Genomic DNA, 17,825 nt, shown 5'->3' with positions numbered 1-17,825 from the left:
GATGTACCATGAAGATCGTTCTGACCGGCTGCATCACTGTCTGGTTTGGGGGTCGGGGGTGGTGAGTGGCTACTGCACAGGATTGATAGAAGCCTACAGAACTTGTAAAATCAGTCAGCTCCATCATGGGCATCATGGGCGGTGCCTCAGGAAAGCAGCGTCCATTATTAAGGACCCCCATCACCCAGGGGATGCCCTTTTCTCACTGTTACCATCAGGAAAGAGATACAGAAGCCTTAAGGCACCCACGCAGTGACTCAGGGACAGCTTCTTCCCCTCTGCTGTCCGATTTCTAAATGGACATCGAACCCATGAACACTTCCTCACTTTTTTAATATTATTTCTGTTTTTACTATTTTTTAATTTATTTAATGTACAAATATATACTTTAATTGATTTACTCGTGTATTTTTTCTATATTATCATGTATTATACTGCTGCTGCTAAGTTAACAGATTTCACACCTGTGGTATTAAATCTGATTCTGATTGTAATTTATAGTTTTTTTATTGTTATGTGTTGCACTATACTGCTGCCACAAAACAACAGATTTCATGACCTGTGCCAGTGATTCTGAATCTGATTCCACACATTGTGTTTATTACCAGGTGAAGAATTCTAAGAAAATCGATTTTAAAAGAACTGAATGATGAAAAGACGTGAATTTCAGACCCTCTATGCAGAATGCCAAGCAGGCAGTTTGCAAACTGTGACACCAGAGTATAGTAAAAGAAATCATTGCAAAAGCATGCACATTCTGCCAGGAAAGCACTTGATATATCTGGCCATTAAGAAAAAATGTTCACGTTTACAGAGTAATTCCAATTTGTATGCAGAAGATCAGCAGTATTTGGATTCCAGCCTTTGTCTCATGACCCCAATCTGAACTGATTTTGGGATATTAATCAGGAATTCCATAATAGTGATTTTAGTACATATATTCCTCATTTTCCAGTGCTTAATGAGTCGTACTATGATAAAGCGTATGAATGCTACGAAACTTGCCACTCAGAGCTGCATGCACTGCCAAGCTCCCAAATACACTTCTAAACTGGACGTGCATGGCTAATATTTGAAAAGTGGCAAAATATCAAATGTGTGCTGCCTGATCAGTACGGTGTGACAGATTGCAGTTTTGTTTTAATCTGCAGCAATTTAGCATTACAAAATTTCCAAACTTTTATGGAAATAATCAACACATTTGAACCCGTGAGTTAATAAAGGCATCACAAATAAGCAGCACAATGTGGCCAAGACGATACATTATTTATTGGAATTTTTCTGCATAATGTTTTGTGTTTTGGATCAGTTGAGAGAATTAATATATAAGCAAATGAACCCAATGAAGATCAAATATTTGTGGAAACATTCATTGTATTGTTAAGTGGAAGATTGTTGTGTGTACCACTATCAAATATCTTTGCTTTTATTTCCCTTTTGTAATAGATATTAGCCTTCCAAAGTCAGCAACAATATGTTATACAGCTGCACTACTTAAAGCAAGAGCAGTCTCTGACAAGTAAGTATCCTTGAAAATGTTAACATTAGTAAAAAGTGGAGAATTAAATTTCTAATAAAAAAATAGAGGGGAGCAGATATGATATATTTCTTTGCCAAGAATGCCAAAATATGTTCGTTCGTTGTGTGACGTAGGCAGTCAGGGAGTTTCCATGACCATGATTGTTCTACAGAAGTGGTTTGCCATTGCTGCCTTCTGGGCAGTGTCTTTACAAGACGGGTGACCTCAGCCGCGACCAATGATCAATACTGTTCTGAGATTGCCTGCCTGGCGTCAGTGGTTACATAACCAGGACTTGTGATATGCACCAGCTGCTCGTACGACCATCCACCACCTGCTCCCATGGCTTCTCCAGACTCTGATAGGGGACTAAGCAGGTGCTACTCCTTGCCCAGAGGTGACCTGCAGGCTAGCAGAGGAAAGGAGAGCCTTACTGTAGAGACATACAGTATTGCCACCCCACCACCCGATTAGGTTATGTGTACATTAAAATAAAAATGGGAAGTCTCTTTCTAAATAAATGCAGGATGTTTGATTGTTGTGGCAGCGGTTATGAATCTTCAGCTCCTAATATGACTCCTAATATTTCAGGACAAGTCTTTGACATACATTAGATCTCTGTGGAGTCTGAGCATAGCCATTTTCTGCATTTGAATATTTGGGTCCCTCTCCAATGTTTTGAGATTTCTGGGAGCTCTGTGTCATATTGTGTTTTTGTCAGTGTTTCACGGGGCTTTATATAAATTGTGACGAACCGTTTTGCTGCTGTTCTAGATTCTCACCAGAGGCTGCCTCCAGGCGAGGGCTCAGCACTGCAGAGATGAATGCAGTAGAAGCAATACACAGAGCAGTAGAGTTTAACCCACACGTTCCCAAAGTGAGTCACTGCTATTTTCTCCATTAGCTCTCGTTCCAATAGCTTTGTTTGGGAATGCTTTTAGTAATGCTTCTGTGAGTAGCATTGACCTGCAGTCTCTTAGAGTGAGCCATCAGAGAATTCATTATAAACGAATCATTACTAACTGTGGGGTTGGAAGGCAGTGAGGAAAGTTGCTGTGAGTGTCAAGTCAGCTTAAAACCCGCAGTTAAATTAACTCTCAGTTTGTGTGTAAAGAATGATGTCTGAAAATTGAATAACTGATTGGGCATTTTAGTTCACTCTGAAAGGCATATGATTAAATGAATAACTTTTTCACATTGTGTGGTTTTCCCATATAATTATATTAAAAAAATACTTTTTCTTTAGTATTTATTAGAAATGAAAAGTTTAATACTGCCACCAGAACACATTCTGAAGAGAGGGGACAGTGAAGCAATAGCATATGCATTCTTCCATCTTCAACATTGGAAGCGGGTAGAAGGAGCCCTCAACTTATTACATTGTACTTGGGAGGGAAGTAAGTATCTTTTAGTTGTTCATCTGAGCTACTTAGTCCCAATCCAGTGTATTTTATTAGTAAAAAGATCCTCCCTGCGCGCCTTGTTTAGCACATCGGGTGACAACCTTGCTGTTTCTTTAGCGGTTTTCTGTTCCTTATGAGGGCGATTTGCTAGCTTGGCGTTCAACCCGGCATGAATGTAAAGCATGCAAAGAGCCGGCAGAATTCAAACTCAGGACCTCTTGTTCCGAAGTCCGTGTGCGGATACCACTACACCACCAGCGTAGAGAGTGTACTTTAGTAGTTCAGTGATACTTTCTTTCCCTAAATAAATAACATACTTCTCCCACTGATCTAGTTAAGAGTGCATCTATTGATAATTAACCTAATTATTACCTGTTAAGTAAAAGGTCTTCTGTTGTCTCCTTTTGAAATCGTTCATTTTTTCCATTTGTAAGAAAGAAAATAAATATTTGAATTGGCACACTTCTTTCATGTCCTTTAGGATATCACAGAATGCTTTTGACCAATGCAGTGGTTTAGAAGTGTGGTCACCGTAGTAATGCATGAAATTCAGCAGTGACTGTGCAGGGTGAGGTCCTACAAAAACATCCATGGCCTGTGACTGTCCTTACACAATAGCTGTGTGGTGTAGCAAGCAATATGCATTCATCGTTTGCCAGCACTCTCCAGAGCATCCAGGTCCATTGTTGAAACTTTTCCCCTTTGTTTAAACTTCTGCATCGTTCTCCATCCTAGAACACTTCAAGCTTGGGGCATCGACACACAGGTAATTTGCTCAGAAGAGCAGGTCCTTCCCCAGCAATTGTTACGGAAGTGCCCCACTCTGAGTTTTGCTCATCATACAAAATCATATAGTAACACTTCATCTCTGTCCTCCGAGAGGACCACAACCTTTTCGAGGTTTGGAAGGTTTGCGTGCCTCAATGACCCGGAGAGCTATGCTGGCTGGAGTCAGGGCCCCGTGCTTTGGCTCTTGGGAGGGTCACCCATGCCAAACAGGTTAAAAGCCAGAGGCCAGGCTAAGAGCGGTCCACTGGTCCTCCAAGTTCGCAGGCTCGGGTCAGGGCCGAAAAACCCTGACTATAAAACAGAATTGTTACAGAAACAGCAGTGAGAGTCCTTCTACATCTGAGTGCGATGGTATTCCTTGCCTGACTGACAGTAAGCTGAGAGGAAGCTACTGACACAATGAAGGAAGCCGTGAATGCTGCCAAAGATGGAGGACCATCATTGCTGCCCTAAATGCTAGTGGCGAAATCAGCAAAAGAAGAACTCCATCTCCGTACTGGAAGAATGTAGGTTCAAGTTCCATCCCAGTGTGTAGACCGAGGGGCCCCTGTACTGTTGGGATGCCATAGATTGGTTGAGAAATTAAGACTCATGCCTGTTCTGCCCTATCAGGTGGTTATAAAGGATTCGATGGGACTGTTTCAAAGAGCAATATTCATAGACCAGTTATCCTGTCAACAAAACTAGAATGGATCTTCTGTTCATTAAGACCAAAAGTTCAAAAGACTTAAAAGCAGAATTAGGCCATTCAGCTCAATCTAAATAGACTGGTGCTACAATTCAAAAAATACTTTGAATTGCCGAAGTTGCATATGACTCTCTATGGGATATATTTTTGTTTCAACAACTGCTTGAGATGAAAGTTATTGCAACAGTGGCTCTTCCGGTGTTAGCCACTTGGTGGCGATATAGATTGTGTCTTCTTTCTTCAGGTGGACATTGATCAGTTACCACAAACCTCAATGGCAACCTGACCCAGTGGACAATCCCTGGAGTGCAAAGGGAATTGTTTAGTCTGCAGATGTAAGAGAGGTCATTCTCCTTTCCACAAACTTTTTATTTCTTTAAATCAAAATTATTTCACTGGTTTTGAGTAAGCGATTATTATTTCTTTTTTGATTTCGGTCCAGAACCCAACTCGGGTCTGAGCTGATGATATGAGTTGTTCGGTTGTTTGTGTGGGCCCTAGAGTGTTTCTTGCTTAAATTGAAAATGCTTCTGTCTAATTTCCTGTCAAATTAATTGGAAGAGCAATTTATGCTTGCACTTTATTAGAAACATTCTCTGGCTTAGAATCATGGAACAGAAACGTTTTGACACAGATAGAGGAAACTAAGCCCATCACGTCCGTGCCATCTCTTAGGAGAACAACAGCTTTCCTGCACATTCCCTGTAGCTCTGAAGATTATTCTCCAAATCCAGTTCCCACTAGAGTGCCTGATTAACTCCGCTTCCACTGATCATTGTGGCAGAGCATGATAGTGCAGGTTCTTCAGCCCACAATGTTGTGCTGACCCTTTACCCTACTCTTAAGCTGAATCTAACTCTTCCCTCATTCATAGACCTCAACCTGGCAACACATTCACCATTCTCTGTCTAAAGGACGTACCTCTGACATCTCTCCCATGTTTTCCTCCAAACACTTTAAAGTGCTTAGATCAGAATCATTCTCTGTATAATGAGGGTTTTTACTCACACCCTAAGGCTCTAAAGATCTAACCTTAACCTTTAGCCTTCATCAGACGCAGGTTCTTAGGCTTGGATGTTGACCTGTCTCTCTGTCCTAAGATGCTGCCTGTCCTGCTGAGTGTACCTAGCATTGTCTGTTTTTATTTCGGGTTTCCAGCAGCTGCAGTTCTTAGGTGGTAATTAAGCATGAACAGACCAAAGCCAGCTCTTGATATCACATCAGTCCTGCTCTAACTTTCTATGCCATTAGCTTGTATCTACCGTATAAGTGTGGGAGTTCACACATTCATTAGATTTTGTTAGTGAGCTCACAGTAAAGATGCAGAGGAGTCCTTGGCTTAATACAACACCTTTCAGTTCTACAGTTAACTTTAGTGTTCCTAATACTAATTTCTTTAAGTGTTCAATTATTAAAGTGGCAAATGAGGAATTATTTGCTGCTAAAGAATGACAAATTGAATACACAAAAGCACTGAGCTATCGAACTGAATTTGTCAGCAGTGACTCATAAACTTCACTTGATTGTTTTTATATAAATAGACAACCAAAGCACTAGTCAAATGTCAGTGAATATTATTCGCACAAATTTCCAACTGGCACTTTTGAAAGTCATGGAACTAAAGTTGACACTCATGGAACTGTGACATAGGATCAGAAGATGTTGGATCTTTGTGGGTTGAGTTAAGAAACTGCAAGGGTAAAAGGACCCTATTGGCAGTTATATACAAGCCTCCCAACAGTAGCTAGGATGTGGATCACAGATTACAACAGGAAATAGAAAAGGCTTGTCAAAAGAGTAATGTTATGATAATCATGGGAGATTTTAACATGTAGGTCGATTGGGAAAATCAGGTTGGTACTGGATCTCAAGCGAGCGAGTTTGTTGAATGCCTAGGAGATGGCTTTTTGGAGCAGTTTACCATTGAGTCTACTAGGGGGTCAGCTATACTGGATTGGATGTTATGTAATGAACTGGAGGTGATTAGGGAGCTTAAGGTAAAGGAACCCTTAGGAGGAGAAGGATCTCAATATGATTGAGTTCAACTTGAAATTTGATAGGTAGAAAGTAAAGTCTGACTTAGCAGTATTTTAGTGGAGTAAAAGAAATTACAGTGGTACTTGAGAGGAGTTGGCCAAAGTAAATTAGAAGGAGCTGCTGGCAAGGATGACAGCAGAGCAGCAATGGTGTGACTTTCCGGGAAAAATAAGAAAGGTGCAGGACACGTCTATTCCAAAAACGAATAAATACTCAAATGGCAAAATAGTACAGTTGTGGCTGACAAGGGAAGTCAAAGCTAATGTAAAAACAAAAGAAAGGGCATACAAAAAGCAAAAATTAGTGGGTTGTGAAACTTTTAAAAATCTACAGAGCAATGAAAAGAATCATTAGAAGGGAGAAGATGAAATATGAAAGCAAGCTAGCAACAATATCAAAGTGGATAGTAAAAGCTTTTTCAAGTATGTAAAAAATAAAAGAGGGATGAGAGTGGATAGAGGGCTGCTAGAAGATGAGGCTGAAGAAATAATAATGAGGGATAAGGAGATGGCAGATGAACTAAATGAGTATTTTGCATCAGTCTTTACTGTGGAAGACACTAGGAATATGCTAGATGTTGTAATGTGTGAAGGAAGAGAAATGAGTGCAGTTACTTTTATAAGGGAGAAGGTGCTCAAAAGCTGAAAGACCTAAAGGTACGTAGGTCACCCGGACCAGATGATCTGCACCCTAGGGTTCTGAGAGAGGTAGAGTTAGAGATTGTGGAGGCATTAGCAATGATCTTTCAAAAATCGTTGCACTCTGGCATGGTGTTGGAGGATTGGAAAATTGCAAAGGAGGAAGGCAACAGAAAGGAAATTATAGACTGGTTAGCCTGACCTCAGTGGTTGGGAAGATGTTGGAGGCAGTTGTTAAAGAAGACTAATGGAATGCTGGCTTTGTTAAGAGAATTGAAATTCAACAGGAGGAAGTTATGGTACAACAGTGCAATGTGTTGGTTGGACCGGAGCTGGAGCACTGTGAGCAATTCTGGCCTACTCCTTTGGAAAGATATGTTGCCTCAAAGGCAGCACTGTGTTGATTTCCAGAAAAAAAAATCTGGACTCCAAATGTTAAATTGCAAGTGAAATTTTCTGAGGATTCAAGGATTCAAAGTACATTTATTATCAAGGTATGTATGCAGTATACAATCGTGAGATTCATCTTCACCACAGACAGCCACGAAACATAGAACCATAAAACCCATTCAAAGAAAATAAAACATCAACCCCCTCCCCCCAGCAGACAAACATCAGATACAAGGACTGTTGTTTCCTGAATTCAGAGGAGATTTGACTGAAATTTTTAGACACTTAGGGGAACCAATAGGGCAGAAATAGGGAAACTGTTGAGAAGCTTAACAGAAAATAAGGGTTAGACCTGGATCTCCCAGCAGTCATATTTGGAAACATAGGCTGAAAGAAATTTGTTTTTGTTTTAGCCTGGCAAATGGCAAGTGATACTAAATTGTTGTTAATTTCAAGTTTGAATTTGATAGAATTTTAAAAATACAGTCATGCTGGGGAATGTGAGTCAAAGGGTGACGTGGGGACAGGTAAGAGATCAGCCATGAGCCTGTAGAATTGTACAGGACAGATACAGATCCTCTGGCCCAACTGATCAATGCTGACTAAAGTTCCTGTCTAAGCTATCCTACCATTTGTCCAATTTAAACTTTTCCTATCCATGTACCTGTTCAAGTGCCTTTTAAATGTTGTTAAATTCCTCAACCACTTCATCTGGCAGCCTAAGGCCCACCTACTGTGTCAATAGGCTGCCCCTCTGGTTCTTATGAAATCTCTCCCTAAACATTTGACTTCTAGTTCCTGATCTCCTGGCCTTGGGCACATCCCTCATGATTTTACTTTTATTTTTATTGAGATGCAGCCTGGTACGGGCCCTACAGTCCCTTCAAGCGGTTAACCCTAGACAATTTACAATGACCAATTAACCTATCAACCAGTACACCTTTGGACTGTGGGATGAAACTGGAGCACCAGGAGGAAACCCACGCAGTCACGGGGAGAACGTACAAACTCCGTACAGACAGCAGCGGGAATCACCTGTACTGTAAAGCGTTGTGCTAACCACTACGCTGCCGTGCTGCCTGATTCACCTCTGTGATATCACTTCCTCATTCTCTTACACTCCAGTGAATGAAGTCCCAAGATGTTATGAAATCCTCAAAGATGTCAAACCTGTATGTTCAAAGCCATATGAAGAAATTGTCCCCAGAATTTAAAAGTAAAAGCACGTTTGAATTTCTCAAAAGATTAAGACCATGTTTAGAGAGCAAGTTAAAATACTAAAGAACTAGAGTTCTCTATTAAACACCCTTTATACTTCACTTTTTGTGAGCTTCATAAATAAGTGAATAGATAAAATGCTTTCACTGGAAGGGGAATAAGTGTAAAAATAGTAGAACGTTTTAAAATGCAAGTAATTTAGTTTATTTATACAATAATAATCTCTCCTCAGCATTCCGAATGATCCCCTATCCCTTGGAAAAAGGTCACCTTTTTTATCCATATCCAATCTGCACAGAAACTGCTGACAGAGAACTGCTACCATGTAAGTTTATAGAGTAATTTACGTTTCTGCTTACCTCAAAATTTTGTTAAAATAGTGTTGGTTGTTCTTTCCACATTTCGATTTATTGATTTTACATAAATAAGTCACTTTCAAATTCCATACAAAATAGCCCTGATATTCCAATAAACTTCATTGTTCGGGTTGTCCCCATTCCCTAACATTAATACTAATATACTTCCATTAGTATCTCTTCCCTCTTCAACTTATAAATGTTTTACCTTTTTTTAGTTTCCTTGTTTTATTACTGAAATGTATTACTTCACATTTATTGCTTTGTTCACACAAAATACAATCTATAAGAGTCCTTCACAACCTGTGTCCAAGTATTCTGTATCCAGACATTAATAATTACATATTCTGTGCCAATGATCCATCAGTCTCGTTTCCACCAAATTACATGGACTCCCCATCCAGTAGTTAGTCAATTGAAATGGGGATAAAGTAGCAAGGTTGGACAGGTTGAATGTTTCTTAAGACGCACAGTTTTGAAAGCCTAAATTAATCTTTCTTCTGCTTTGTAATTGCTCAAAGCATTGAACTCAAGTTCGAATCCTCATCTTTAAGTTCATTACGTTCTTACTCTAAGCTGCCATGTGATCTTCTTCAGCTCTGTGCTCCTCCCATTAGCCCACTGCTGAATATTCCAGCGCTCTTATCTTGTAAGGTGTTGTAAAATTGTAACCAATTTAACCAATTCCCCCCGGGATCAATAAATTATGACTATGTGTTGAAACAGCTTTCATTTAATTATTTCAAAGTTGCTGGTGAACGCAGCAGGCCAAGCAGCATCTATAGGAAGAGGTGCAGTCGACGTTTCAGGCCGAGACCCTTCGTCAGGACTAACTGAAGGAAGAGTGAGTAAGGGATTTGAAAGCTGGAGGGGGAGGGGGAGATGCAAAATGATAGGAGAAGACAGGAGGGGGAGGGATAGAGCCGAGAGCTGGACAGGTGATAGGCAAAAGGGGATACGAGAGGATCATGGGACAGGAGGCCTAGGGAGAAAGACAGGGGGGGGTGACCCAGAGGATGGGCAAGAGGTATATTCAGAGGGACAGAGGGAGAAGAAGGAGAGTGAGAGAAAGAATGTGTGCATAAAAAGGAGTAACAGCTGGGGTACGAGGGGGAGGTGGGGCCTAGCGGAAGTTAGAGAAGTAACTTCTCCTATCATTTTGCATCTCCCCCTCCCCCTCCAGCTTTCAAATCCCTTACTCACTCTTCCTTCAGTTAGTCCTGACGAAGGGTCTCGGCCTGAAACGTCGACTGCGCCTCTTCCTATAGATGCTGCTTGGCCTGCTGCGTTCACCAGCAACTTTGATGTATGTTGCTTGAATTTCCAGCATCTGCAGAATTCCTGTTGTTTTCATTTAATTATTGATGACTCAATTCAGCAATCTGCATTTTGTTGGAATTTGTTCCTTAATCTGCTCTGCCGCCTTTCCTTTAGAACAATGTCAAAGCCATCACCCAGACCAAGTTTACATCGCCCCCTTGATCTCTTTCATCTCAGAGTTCCATTCTCTTTTTCATAAATACGACTGAAGTTCCTCTGGAAGCACCTCCAGTTAAAGGTGCCACAAGATACAACCTGTTCCCATCACCACCACCACCCTCATTGTTCTTATCCCTAAACTTTCCATAAAGAACGTTCACATCTTTGTGACATTGTTCCCTGTATTAACAGATCATAAACCAACTTTGAAGTATACTTTAGATGATTGCTTTATTAAACAGATGGAACTTACAAAGAATTAAGAATATTCTTACATTTAACAAAATGGCACCTTATTGTGTTGCTGCTGCTTCGCCCCCTTATCATACCTTAGTAATTATTCCACTTTTCTATCCTTTTTAAATTGTGTTGAGTCGAGCCGTATCTGTGTTTTCATAAGACCAAAAGACACAGAGCAGAATTAGGCCGTTCAGCCCATCAATCTGTCTTTGAATGTAAAATATTTAAATTAAATCAGGATGAATTTCTCATATTACTTACAACACATATTTGAGTTGTATGTTTATATATCTGCATTCATTCCTGTCACACTTCTGTAAAATGTCACATCGTATTCTTGGTTTCTATTTCTTCCTGTGTTGATTCACTGCTTCTGAGTACCTGATTCTATTTTTATTTGTTTTTTTTGTGCATCTCTGGTCTTTATTTCTTTCCATCTATTTCTCTCTCTATACCTATCTGATGCCGTCTGTTCATATCCAGCGTTTCATGAAGTTTCAGTGTACCCCAAGAAGGAGCTGCCATTCTTCATCCTGTTCACAGCAGGCCTCTGCTCCTTCACTGCTATGCTGGCTCTCCTCACACATCAGTTTCCAGAGCTCATGGGAGTCTTTGCAAAAGCTGTAAGTACCCGTCTAGATCCTTTTAACACTGTAAACTAGTTTTTGTTTTGTACTTACCAGTTCTACCACACTAAAGTATGCTTTTCACAAACGTGGTCTGCAGTACAAGTATAACCATTTTATGTTCTGTGATATTGATTGTATTCCGAGATCTTGAGAGATTTTCTTTGTGGATGATGGTCAGAGATTTAGTTAACAAAGAAGCTGGTTGGTCACAGCATCAGGATGATGTTGTTTCCTTACGTTATGTAATGGAGGTGTGCGTCAAAGGTTGGATGCCCATTAAGAGAAGTTTAAATAGGTCAAAACTGTTGCAGTTGAGGCATTGTAAAGAGCTTCTGGAGTTTCTTGTGATAGGCAATTTCTTTTTAACAAAAACTACCTATCATACGAACCAAAGAACCTTGAGCTGACAAATTTAATCCACATAGTCTTCAATCTCAGGTAGCAGCTGTGCTCTGATGTCAAAGTTTTGACAGAATTTGAACCCAGGTCACCACATGAAAGTCTTTGACCTTAACTTATTAAACCACCTGAGCCCTGGGTGTATAGTTTTTGACTTTTGTGTCCGGAGTAGTGTGTGTCCATTGTGTTACTCAATAAGTCTACTGATAGAAGTTCTCTTGACTGCAAAGTGATGATGTCTGTGCGTGGGTGCCTAAAGAACCCTTGTGAATACTGTAGACATATCAAAATCACAATTCTTTGATCTTTCACTAACCTTTACCTCAGCTGATAGCACAAACTCCAATAAGGCTAAACTGGGTCAAACACAAATGCCTCTTCTGAAGTAGATACTTAAGAATTGATTTGGCAGCAATGTGACTGAAGTAGCTGTTTACAATGACGTATTGAAAGATAGCTGAATCTCTGTCACTGCTATTAAGAAGGTGTTGTGCATTTGTGCGTTATTTCAAGCAAGAAAGTGATCGATCATCTGCTTAAAAACTGGAATAGCTATGGCATAAATTAATAGGAATCATTAACCTTTTTCTTCAGGTTTAATTAAAATTGATTTTGAATGAACTGTTTGCAAGTTGTCTTGATGGGATGCAGATGTTAGTGCAGGGCCTTTGTAGTTCAGTGGCATTAGGAAATAGAATCAGCAAACAATTCAGAATTACCTTATGTCATTAAAGTCCTTTTTGATGTTACCCTTATGTTTCTGACCACCCTTGCTAAACTGGACACCTTTTGTGTAGCCACCCTTATGTGCAGAGGTGATTTGCATAAATGCCACAAAACCTTGAGGTTTTTACCAGCCCAGGACTACATAATTACCACCTTCTCGTTTTTGTTTTTATTTCTTTTCACATGAGGGCATTCTTATAAAAATTGCACACAGATATAATGGGCATTTTGAGAGATCAAGGGAAGTCAGATCAAAGGTTTTCACCTTTATGACTTGGCTGTACTTAGTTCATTGCGTGAGCTGTGAATCTTGAGCAGAATATTGCTTAGAATCTCAGTGATTAGAATAAACAGACTGCGTGCCAAATGTCCATCTGTCTCTAAAATCGTGGGGTAGATACTGTAATTTCTGACACACTCTCTCATAGGCACAGTGTTGTCCAGTGTTTTGAGTGTGAAGACTTTAGCATGGCTTTTAACTCTGCAGATGAGAGATGTAAGTTAGCTGCAGCAAGATGCCAAGTTCAGGAAGCAAACAGTAATGGGCTGTGTGGTTAAGTGTTGTGCTTTATTTGAAGTGCAGTTATAAAAGGGTTGGGATGTGTTATTGTACTAAAGGCACTATTCAGTGCAAGCAGTTTGTTATTGATTTACAGTTAAGTACAAAGAGAGAATGTACAGATGATTAGAAATGAGTCATCACAGTGGAAATCAGTCTCTTAGTGACTCTACTTAATGAATTTTAACTTTTCTCACTACTTCCCATATTCATCGTCATCATTATGTGCCGTGCCATATGACATCATCATTATGTGCCGTGTCATATGACGATCATGGTCTTTCCATGACTGTGATTGCTTTTGGCAAATTGTTCCACAGAGGTAGTCTGTCATTGCCTTCCTCTAGGCAGTGTCTTTACAAGACAGGTGACCACAGCCTTTATCAATATTCTTCAGAGATTGTCTGCCCTCAGTGGTCGCACAAACAGGACTTGTGATGTGCACCAGCTGACCATCCACCAGCTTCTCCCATGGATTCGCTTGACTCTGATCAGAGAACGAAGCAGGTGCTACACCTTGTCCAAGGGTGACCTGCAGGCTAGTGGAGGGAAGGAGTGCCTTACACCTCCTTTAGTAGAGACGTATCCCCAACCTGCCACTTGATATTACTCATCTCAAGATCCAGTTCTGACACCTGTGGTGGAGTAATTGTTGGATTTTGCCTTTCATGCACATTTTTATAATTAAACATAACACTTACATAATAAAAATACAGAAGGCTTTCTATTGAAGAAATATTTATATAGGACTTTTGAACTTGATAGGCTGCTCCTTGTGCTTAAATGCTGCCGGATGTGGTTGTTCAGCAGTCTTCAGATGGGATAGGACACTTGGCAGTGAGAGAACTCTTGTAATTTAAACATGCTGAATAACCCCAGGCATTTTGTGTAACGAAAGACCTATGGACAGTGGTGAACCCAAGTGCAGAGTAAAGTCTTAGACTTAGACTCAGGCTGAAAATGAACAAGACAACAAAACCAGAATCCAAAGGCAAAAATCACAAACCATAGTACTAGAAATGGAACTCCTATGATTGAGCACTGAGTGCTCAGCACGAGGCAGTTAAGTACAGACTTTCCATGAAGGAATGTGCAGGCAATAATTGGCAGTCTGAATCTTAAAGGGACAGTGGCAGCTGGCCATACTGTAGGGAATTGGAATGCCAAAACTTAGATGCTGCTGCTCAGTCAGGACCATGACCTTTTGCTATTTGTGCGGTAACCTTTTCACCAGTAAAGAAATCTTTTAGGGACAGCAGGACCATATTTTCTGTAGACCTCTTGACAGACAATGGTGCTTTTGGGAGCTGCCTGCCTGTAGGTTTTTTATTTAATTGTCTATGCTTTGTTCAGTAGTAAGTTTACAATGTTAATGTGGAGCGAGGTCAGAAGAACAGTGATTACAACTGGATCTAAAATGAATAGATGATAGTGTTTCAAATGTTGACACTGAGCACAGGAGATGAATATAAATTGAGTGTCATGGTTTGAGAAGCATAGTAGCAGTTTGTAATTGCTGCCTTGATCTGTGTGGTGAGTTTAATTTCCCGCCCACCAGTACCGATGAGCTCATGTAGCAGCTACAAAATGGACAATGAGCCTCCTCACTCGCTTCTCCCCCAACACCATTCTAGCTATTTTTTCTGGCCATCCAAACGAACTCACAGTCTCACTACCTAGGGGAAGAAGCTGTTGGTCCCCTAGTCCTGATGCTCCTGTACCTCCTTACTGACGGTGGTGGGTTGAACAGATTGTGGAATGGGTGGTAGGAATCCTTAACAACACTTCAGGATTTAACCATTCAGGTGTCTTCTCTACACCTCGTTCCCACTTTGGTGTCTCAGTGGGCAATTAATTTGCAAGAACTGATTCATAAATCTGATGGGTTTGTGTCAGTATTCCTCTACTCAACCCTTCACTCAGCGGAGTTTATTGGGAGAATCTGTTGATAATTTTAATTTTGTGTTGAACACCCAAAATAAAAATGTACCCAGTGCAAAGCAGAGGCAAAGGGCCAAAGGTCAGTTAAATGTTGCACTTAATGCAATTTTCCTGTCCTCTGCTACAAATGAAATTTTTCCATCCTAAACAAGTGGGAGCACTTTCACCAGAAGTCACATGAATATGAAGGGAATGGACTCATATGGATAATACGCAAGAGGAAGGTATTTAATATAAATTGGCATCAAGACTGGAACAACATCGTGGGCCGAATGCCCTGTCCAAATTTATGCTGACCTTTGGGCCGGATGACCTGTCCAATATTTTACTGTTCTTTGTTCTATGTCAATCATGCGGAACTGATGTCACCTACATTCTAATGGCAGAAGCTCATAGATGGTGGGCAGATGTAGAAAAAATACAGACAAAATACTGGATGAACTGGGCAAGTCAGGCCGCATCTATAGTTGACGTTTTGGGCTGGCTTCCTTCACCTGTCCTGATGAAGGGTTTCGGCCTGAAGCATTCACTGTTTGTTCCTCTCTGTAGAGGCTGCATGATCTGCTAAGTTCCTCTCGCATTTTATATGTGTTGCTCTGGGATTTCCACTATTTTATGCATTTTTGAGTTGCGTCCCTTGGGAAAATGTTCATTCATGGGGGCATTAAGGAGAGTTTCGACTTGGTTTTGGATAGCAACCTCAAGGAGGTAACAATCACCATGACAACAGATCACTCTGGCCCATGGGTGTGTTTGTGTTTACTTCCCCCAGGGGTAGATCCTGCTGCAAAATCTAGAAGCACAGGCGATTTCAGATCCATTCAGGTAAACGGAAGAAGGGATGTGTGGACTGCGAAGGACATGTTTTAGTGCCTGTGGGGCTTTTAAATATTTAAACATTCAACTCCAGTTTACAAATGTGCCCACTTTTTTCTCTCTCCTTGTTTGCACTTCAATTTTTTTCTGTCGTTCTTCCCCAGTAAGTTGTGTCTCAAACCATGGATTTGGAGACGACTGGAACAGCCTGGAGTTTTGTTAGAATTGCAAAATTAATATATCATGTTCTCACTTGATAATTGGATTTAGCACTTTTAGCATTCAAATCTAATGTTAACAACAGGGTAATTAATGCAGTGCTAGTGATTAACGGTTTTCAAACTAATCTGTTGATTAGCTTGTGGAATTAGGAGCCTGATCTTGAACAATTAGCAAAGTACTTCCTCAAATAATCACCAAATGATCTTACATGTTATCAGTGATGTCTAAAATGAAGGAGAATCTAATAAGATCACGAACACGAGAAAATCTTCAGATGCTGGAAATCCAGAGCAACACACAAAAACTGCTGGAGGAACTCAGCAGGTCAGGCAGCATCTATGGAAATGAATAAACAGTCAACATGTCAGGCCCAGACCTGTCATCATTCAGTCCTGATGAAGGGTCTCAGCCCAAAACATTGACTGTTTACTCTTTTCCATAGATGCTGCCTGACCTGCTGAATTCCTCCAGCATCTTGTGTGTGAATTTATTAAAATAGCAAGTTATCACGTCCTTTTTATTCCATATCTCTTCTCAACCCGAATTCACTGATTTGCAGCCAAAAGTTGTTTTAGTTGACAAGATCGTGGGCACGTTAAAGGAAAATTAATGCTTAAGGAAAAATTTATCAGAGATACCAGGAGACTTCTCTTTCATTATTGCCCCCTCATCTAAAGTGTTGTAGCAATGACAGTGCTGAACAGTTAATATATCAGCAAGAAAAAGTCACCATTATGTCAGGCAACGTCTGTGGAGGGAAATAAACAGTCGATGTTTCTGGCTGAGATCCTTCATCGGACAGATCCTGATGAGGGCATTGGCCCAAAATGTTGACTGTTCATTTCCCTCCACAGATGCTGACTGACCTGCTGAGATCCTCCAGCATTTTGTGTGCATTGCTCAGGATTTCCAGCATCTGCAGAATCTCTCGGGTTAGCACTAAATGTTTAGACTGGGTTCACTGCAATGCTTTCTGTAGAATAAAACATATAGTAGGTGCATCTGTTGTAGAGTAAGGCTGAGGGGTACACGGAGCTTTTTAATTTGTATGAATGCTAAAGTGATCTATAATTGTTTGAATTAAATTAATGGCAGAACTATTTTCTTGAATACACATCTCAAGTTTGCTTTGTGTTTTTTAATGTTTATTTTCTGCACTTAACTTTCTCCTTAAACAGGATTTTCCATTATTTTTCCCTGCAGTTTCTCAGTACTCTGTTTGCTCCATTGAATTTTGTGATGGAGAAGGTTGAAAGCATCTTGCCTTCTAGCCTATGGCATCAATTGACACGAATCTAAGAAGAAAGGACTTGTGATAGACTGGTTGCCATGACACCTGTGCCAAGCTCATATCTTGCAGAATGCAAGGCAGCATGATAAAGTGGATGAAAATCTGAATTAAAGACTCTATATGTTATGTTTTGTTCTCATGTGGACATGTTTTATGTTGTACCAAACAAAGTTGTCGTTGTTCTATTTTATTATTTTGCCATTAGCAAAATTCTACAAAAATAAAAAAAACACAAAAATAAAGTTTAACTTTTGTGTAATACAAGAGCACATTTCTTCAAGATTCTCTTGTGAAGAATCTGTGTCTTTCATATTACCTCCTGCCTTATGGGAACACAGGCTCTCCTGGGGTCTACCGACTGCAGTCGGATAATTTTACAGAGCTAGTTTTGTCTGTGTGGGAGTGATGAGTAAGTTGGGATAGATGAGAAGGGGTGGAAGTAGAGGGTGAGTATACATTTTGAACTCAACAAGTTTTCACTTTTA

At 40.3% G+C, this 17,825-nt stretch overlaps 1 protein-coding gene across 14 annotated transcripts in view; it reads left to right on the top strand.

Moving 5' to 3' along the window:
• LOC134351553 (suppressor of tumorigenicity 7 protein homolog) overlaps nt 1-17,599 on the top strand; it is a 209,031-nt gene extending 191,432 nt beyond the window's left edge. For 12 of the 14 annotated variants that reach the window (XM_063057841.1, XM_063057836.1, XM_063057838.1 and 9 more), the window contains 6 exons: nt 1,447-1,519; nt 2,294-2,396; nt 2,766-2,916; nt 8,915-9,007; nt 11,241-11,380; nt 17,253-17,599. In XM_063057841.1, coding sequence (XP_062913911.1) covers nt 1,447-1,519; nt 2,294-2,396; nt 2,766-2,916; nt 8,915-9,007; nt 11,241-11,380; nt 17,253-17,348 — 656 coding nt within the window. In that variant the 3' untranslated portion in view covers nt 17,349-17,599. Of the gene's footprint in view, nt 1-1,446; nt 1,520-2,293; nt 2,397-2,765; nt 2,917-8,914; nt 9,008-11,240; nt 11,381-15,783; nt 15,837-17,252 lie in introns of all 14 variants that reach the window. The other 2 variants (XM_063057840.1, XM_063057837.1) reach the window with 2 other exon arrangements.
• The last annotated feature ends 226 nt before the right edge of the window (nt 17,600-17,825 follow it).

The sequence above is a fragment of the Mobula hypostoma genome, chromosome 9 (genome assembly GCF_963921235.1).
Source record: "Mobula hypostoma chromosome 9, sMobHyp1.1, whole genome shotgun sequence".
NCBI classification, from domain to species: domain Eukaryota; kingdom Metazoa; phylum Chordata; class Chondrichthyes; order Myliobatiformes; family Myliobatidae; genus Mobula; species Mobula hypostoma.
The sequence above is the reverse complement of the archived record's forward strand: the minus strand, read 5'-3'. Positions and strand labels throughout refer to the sequence as shown.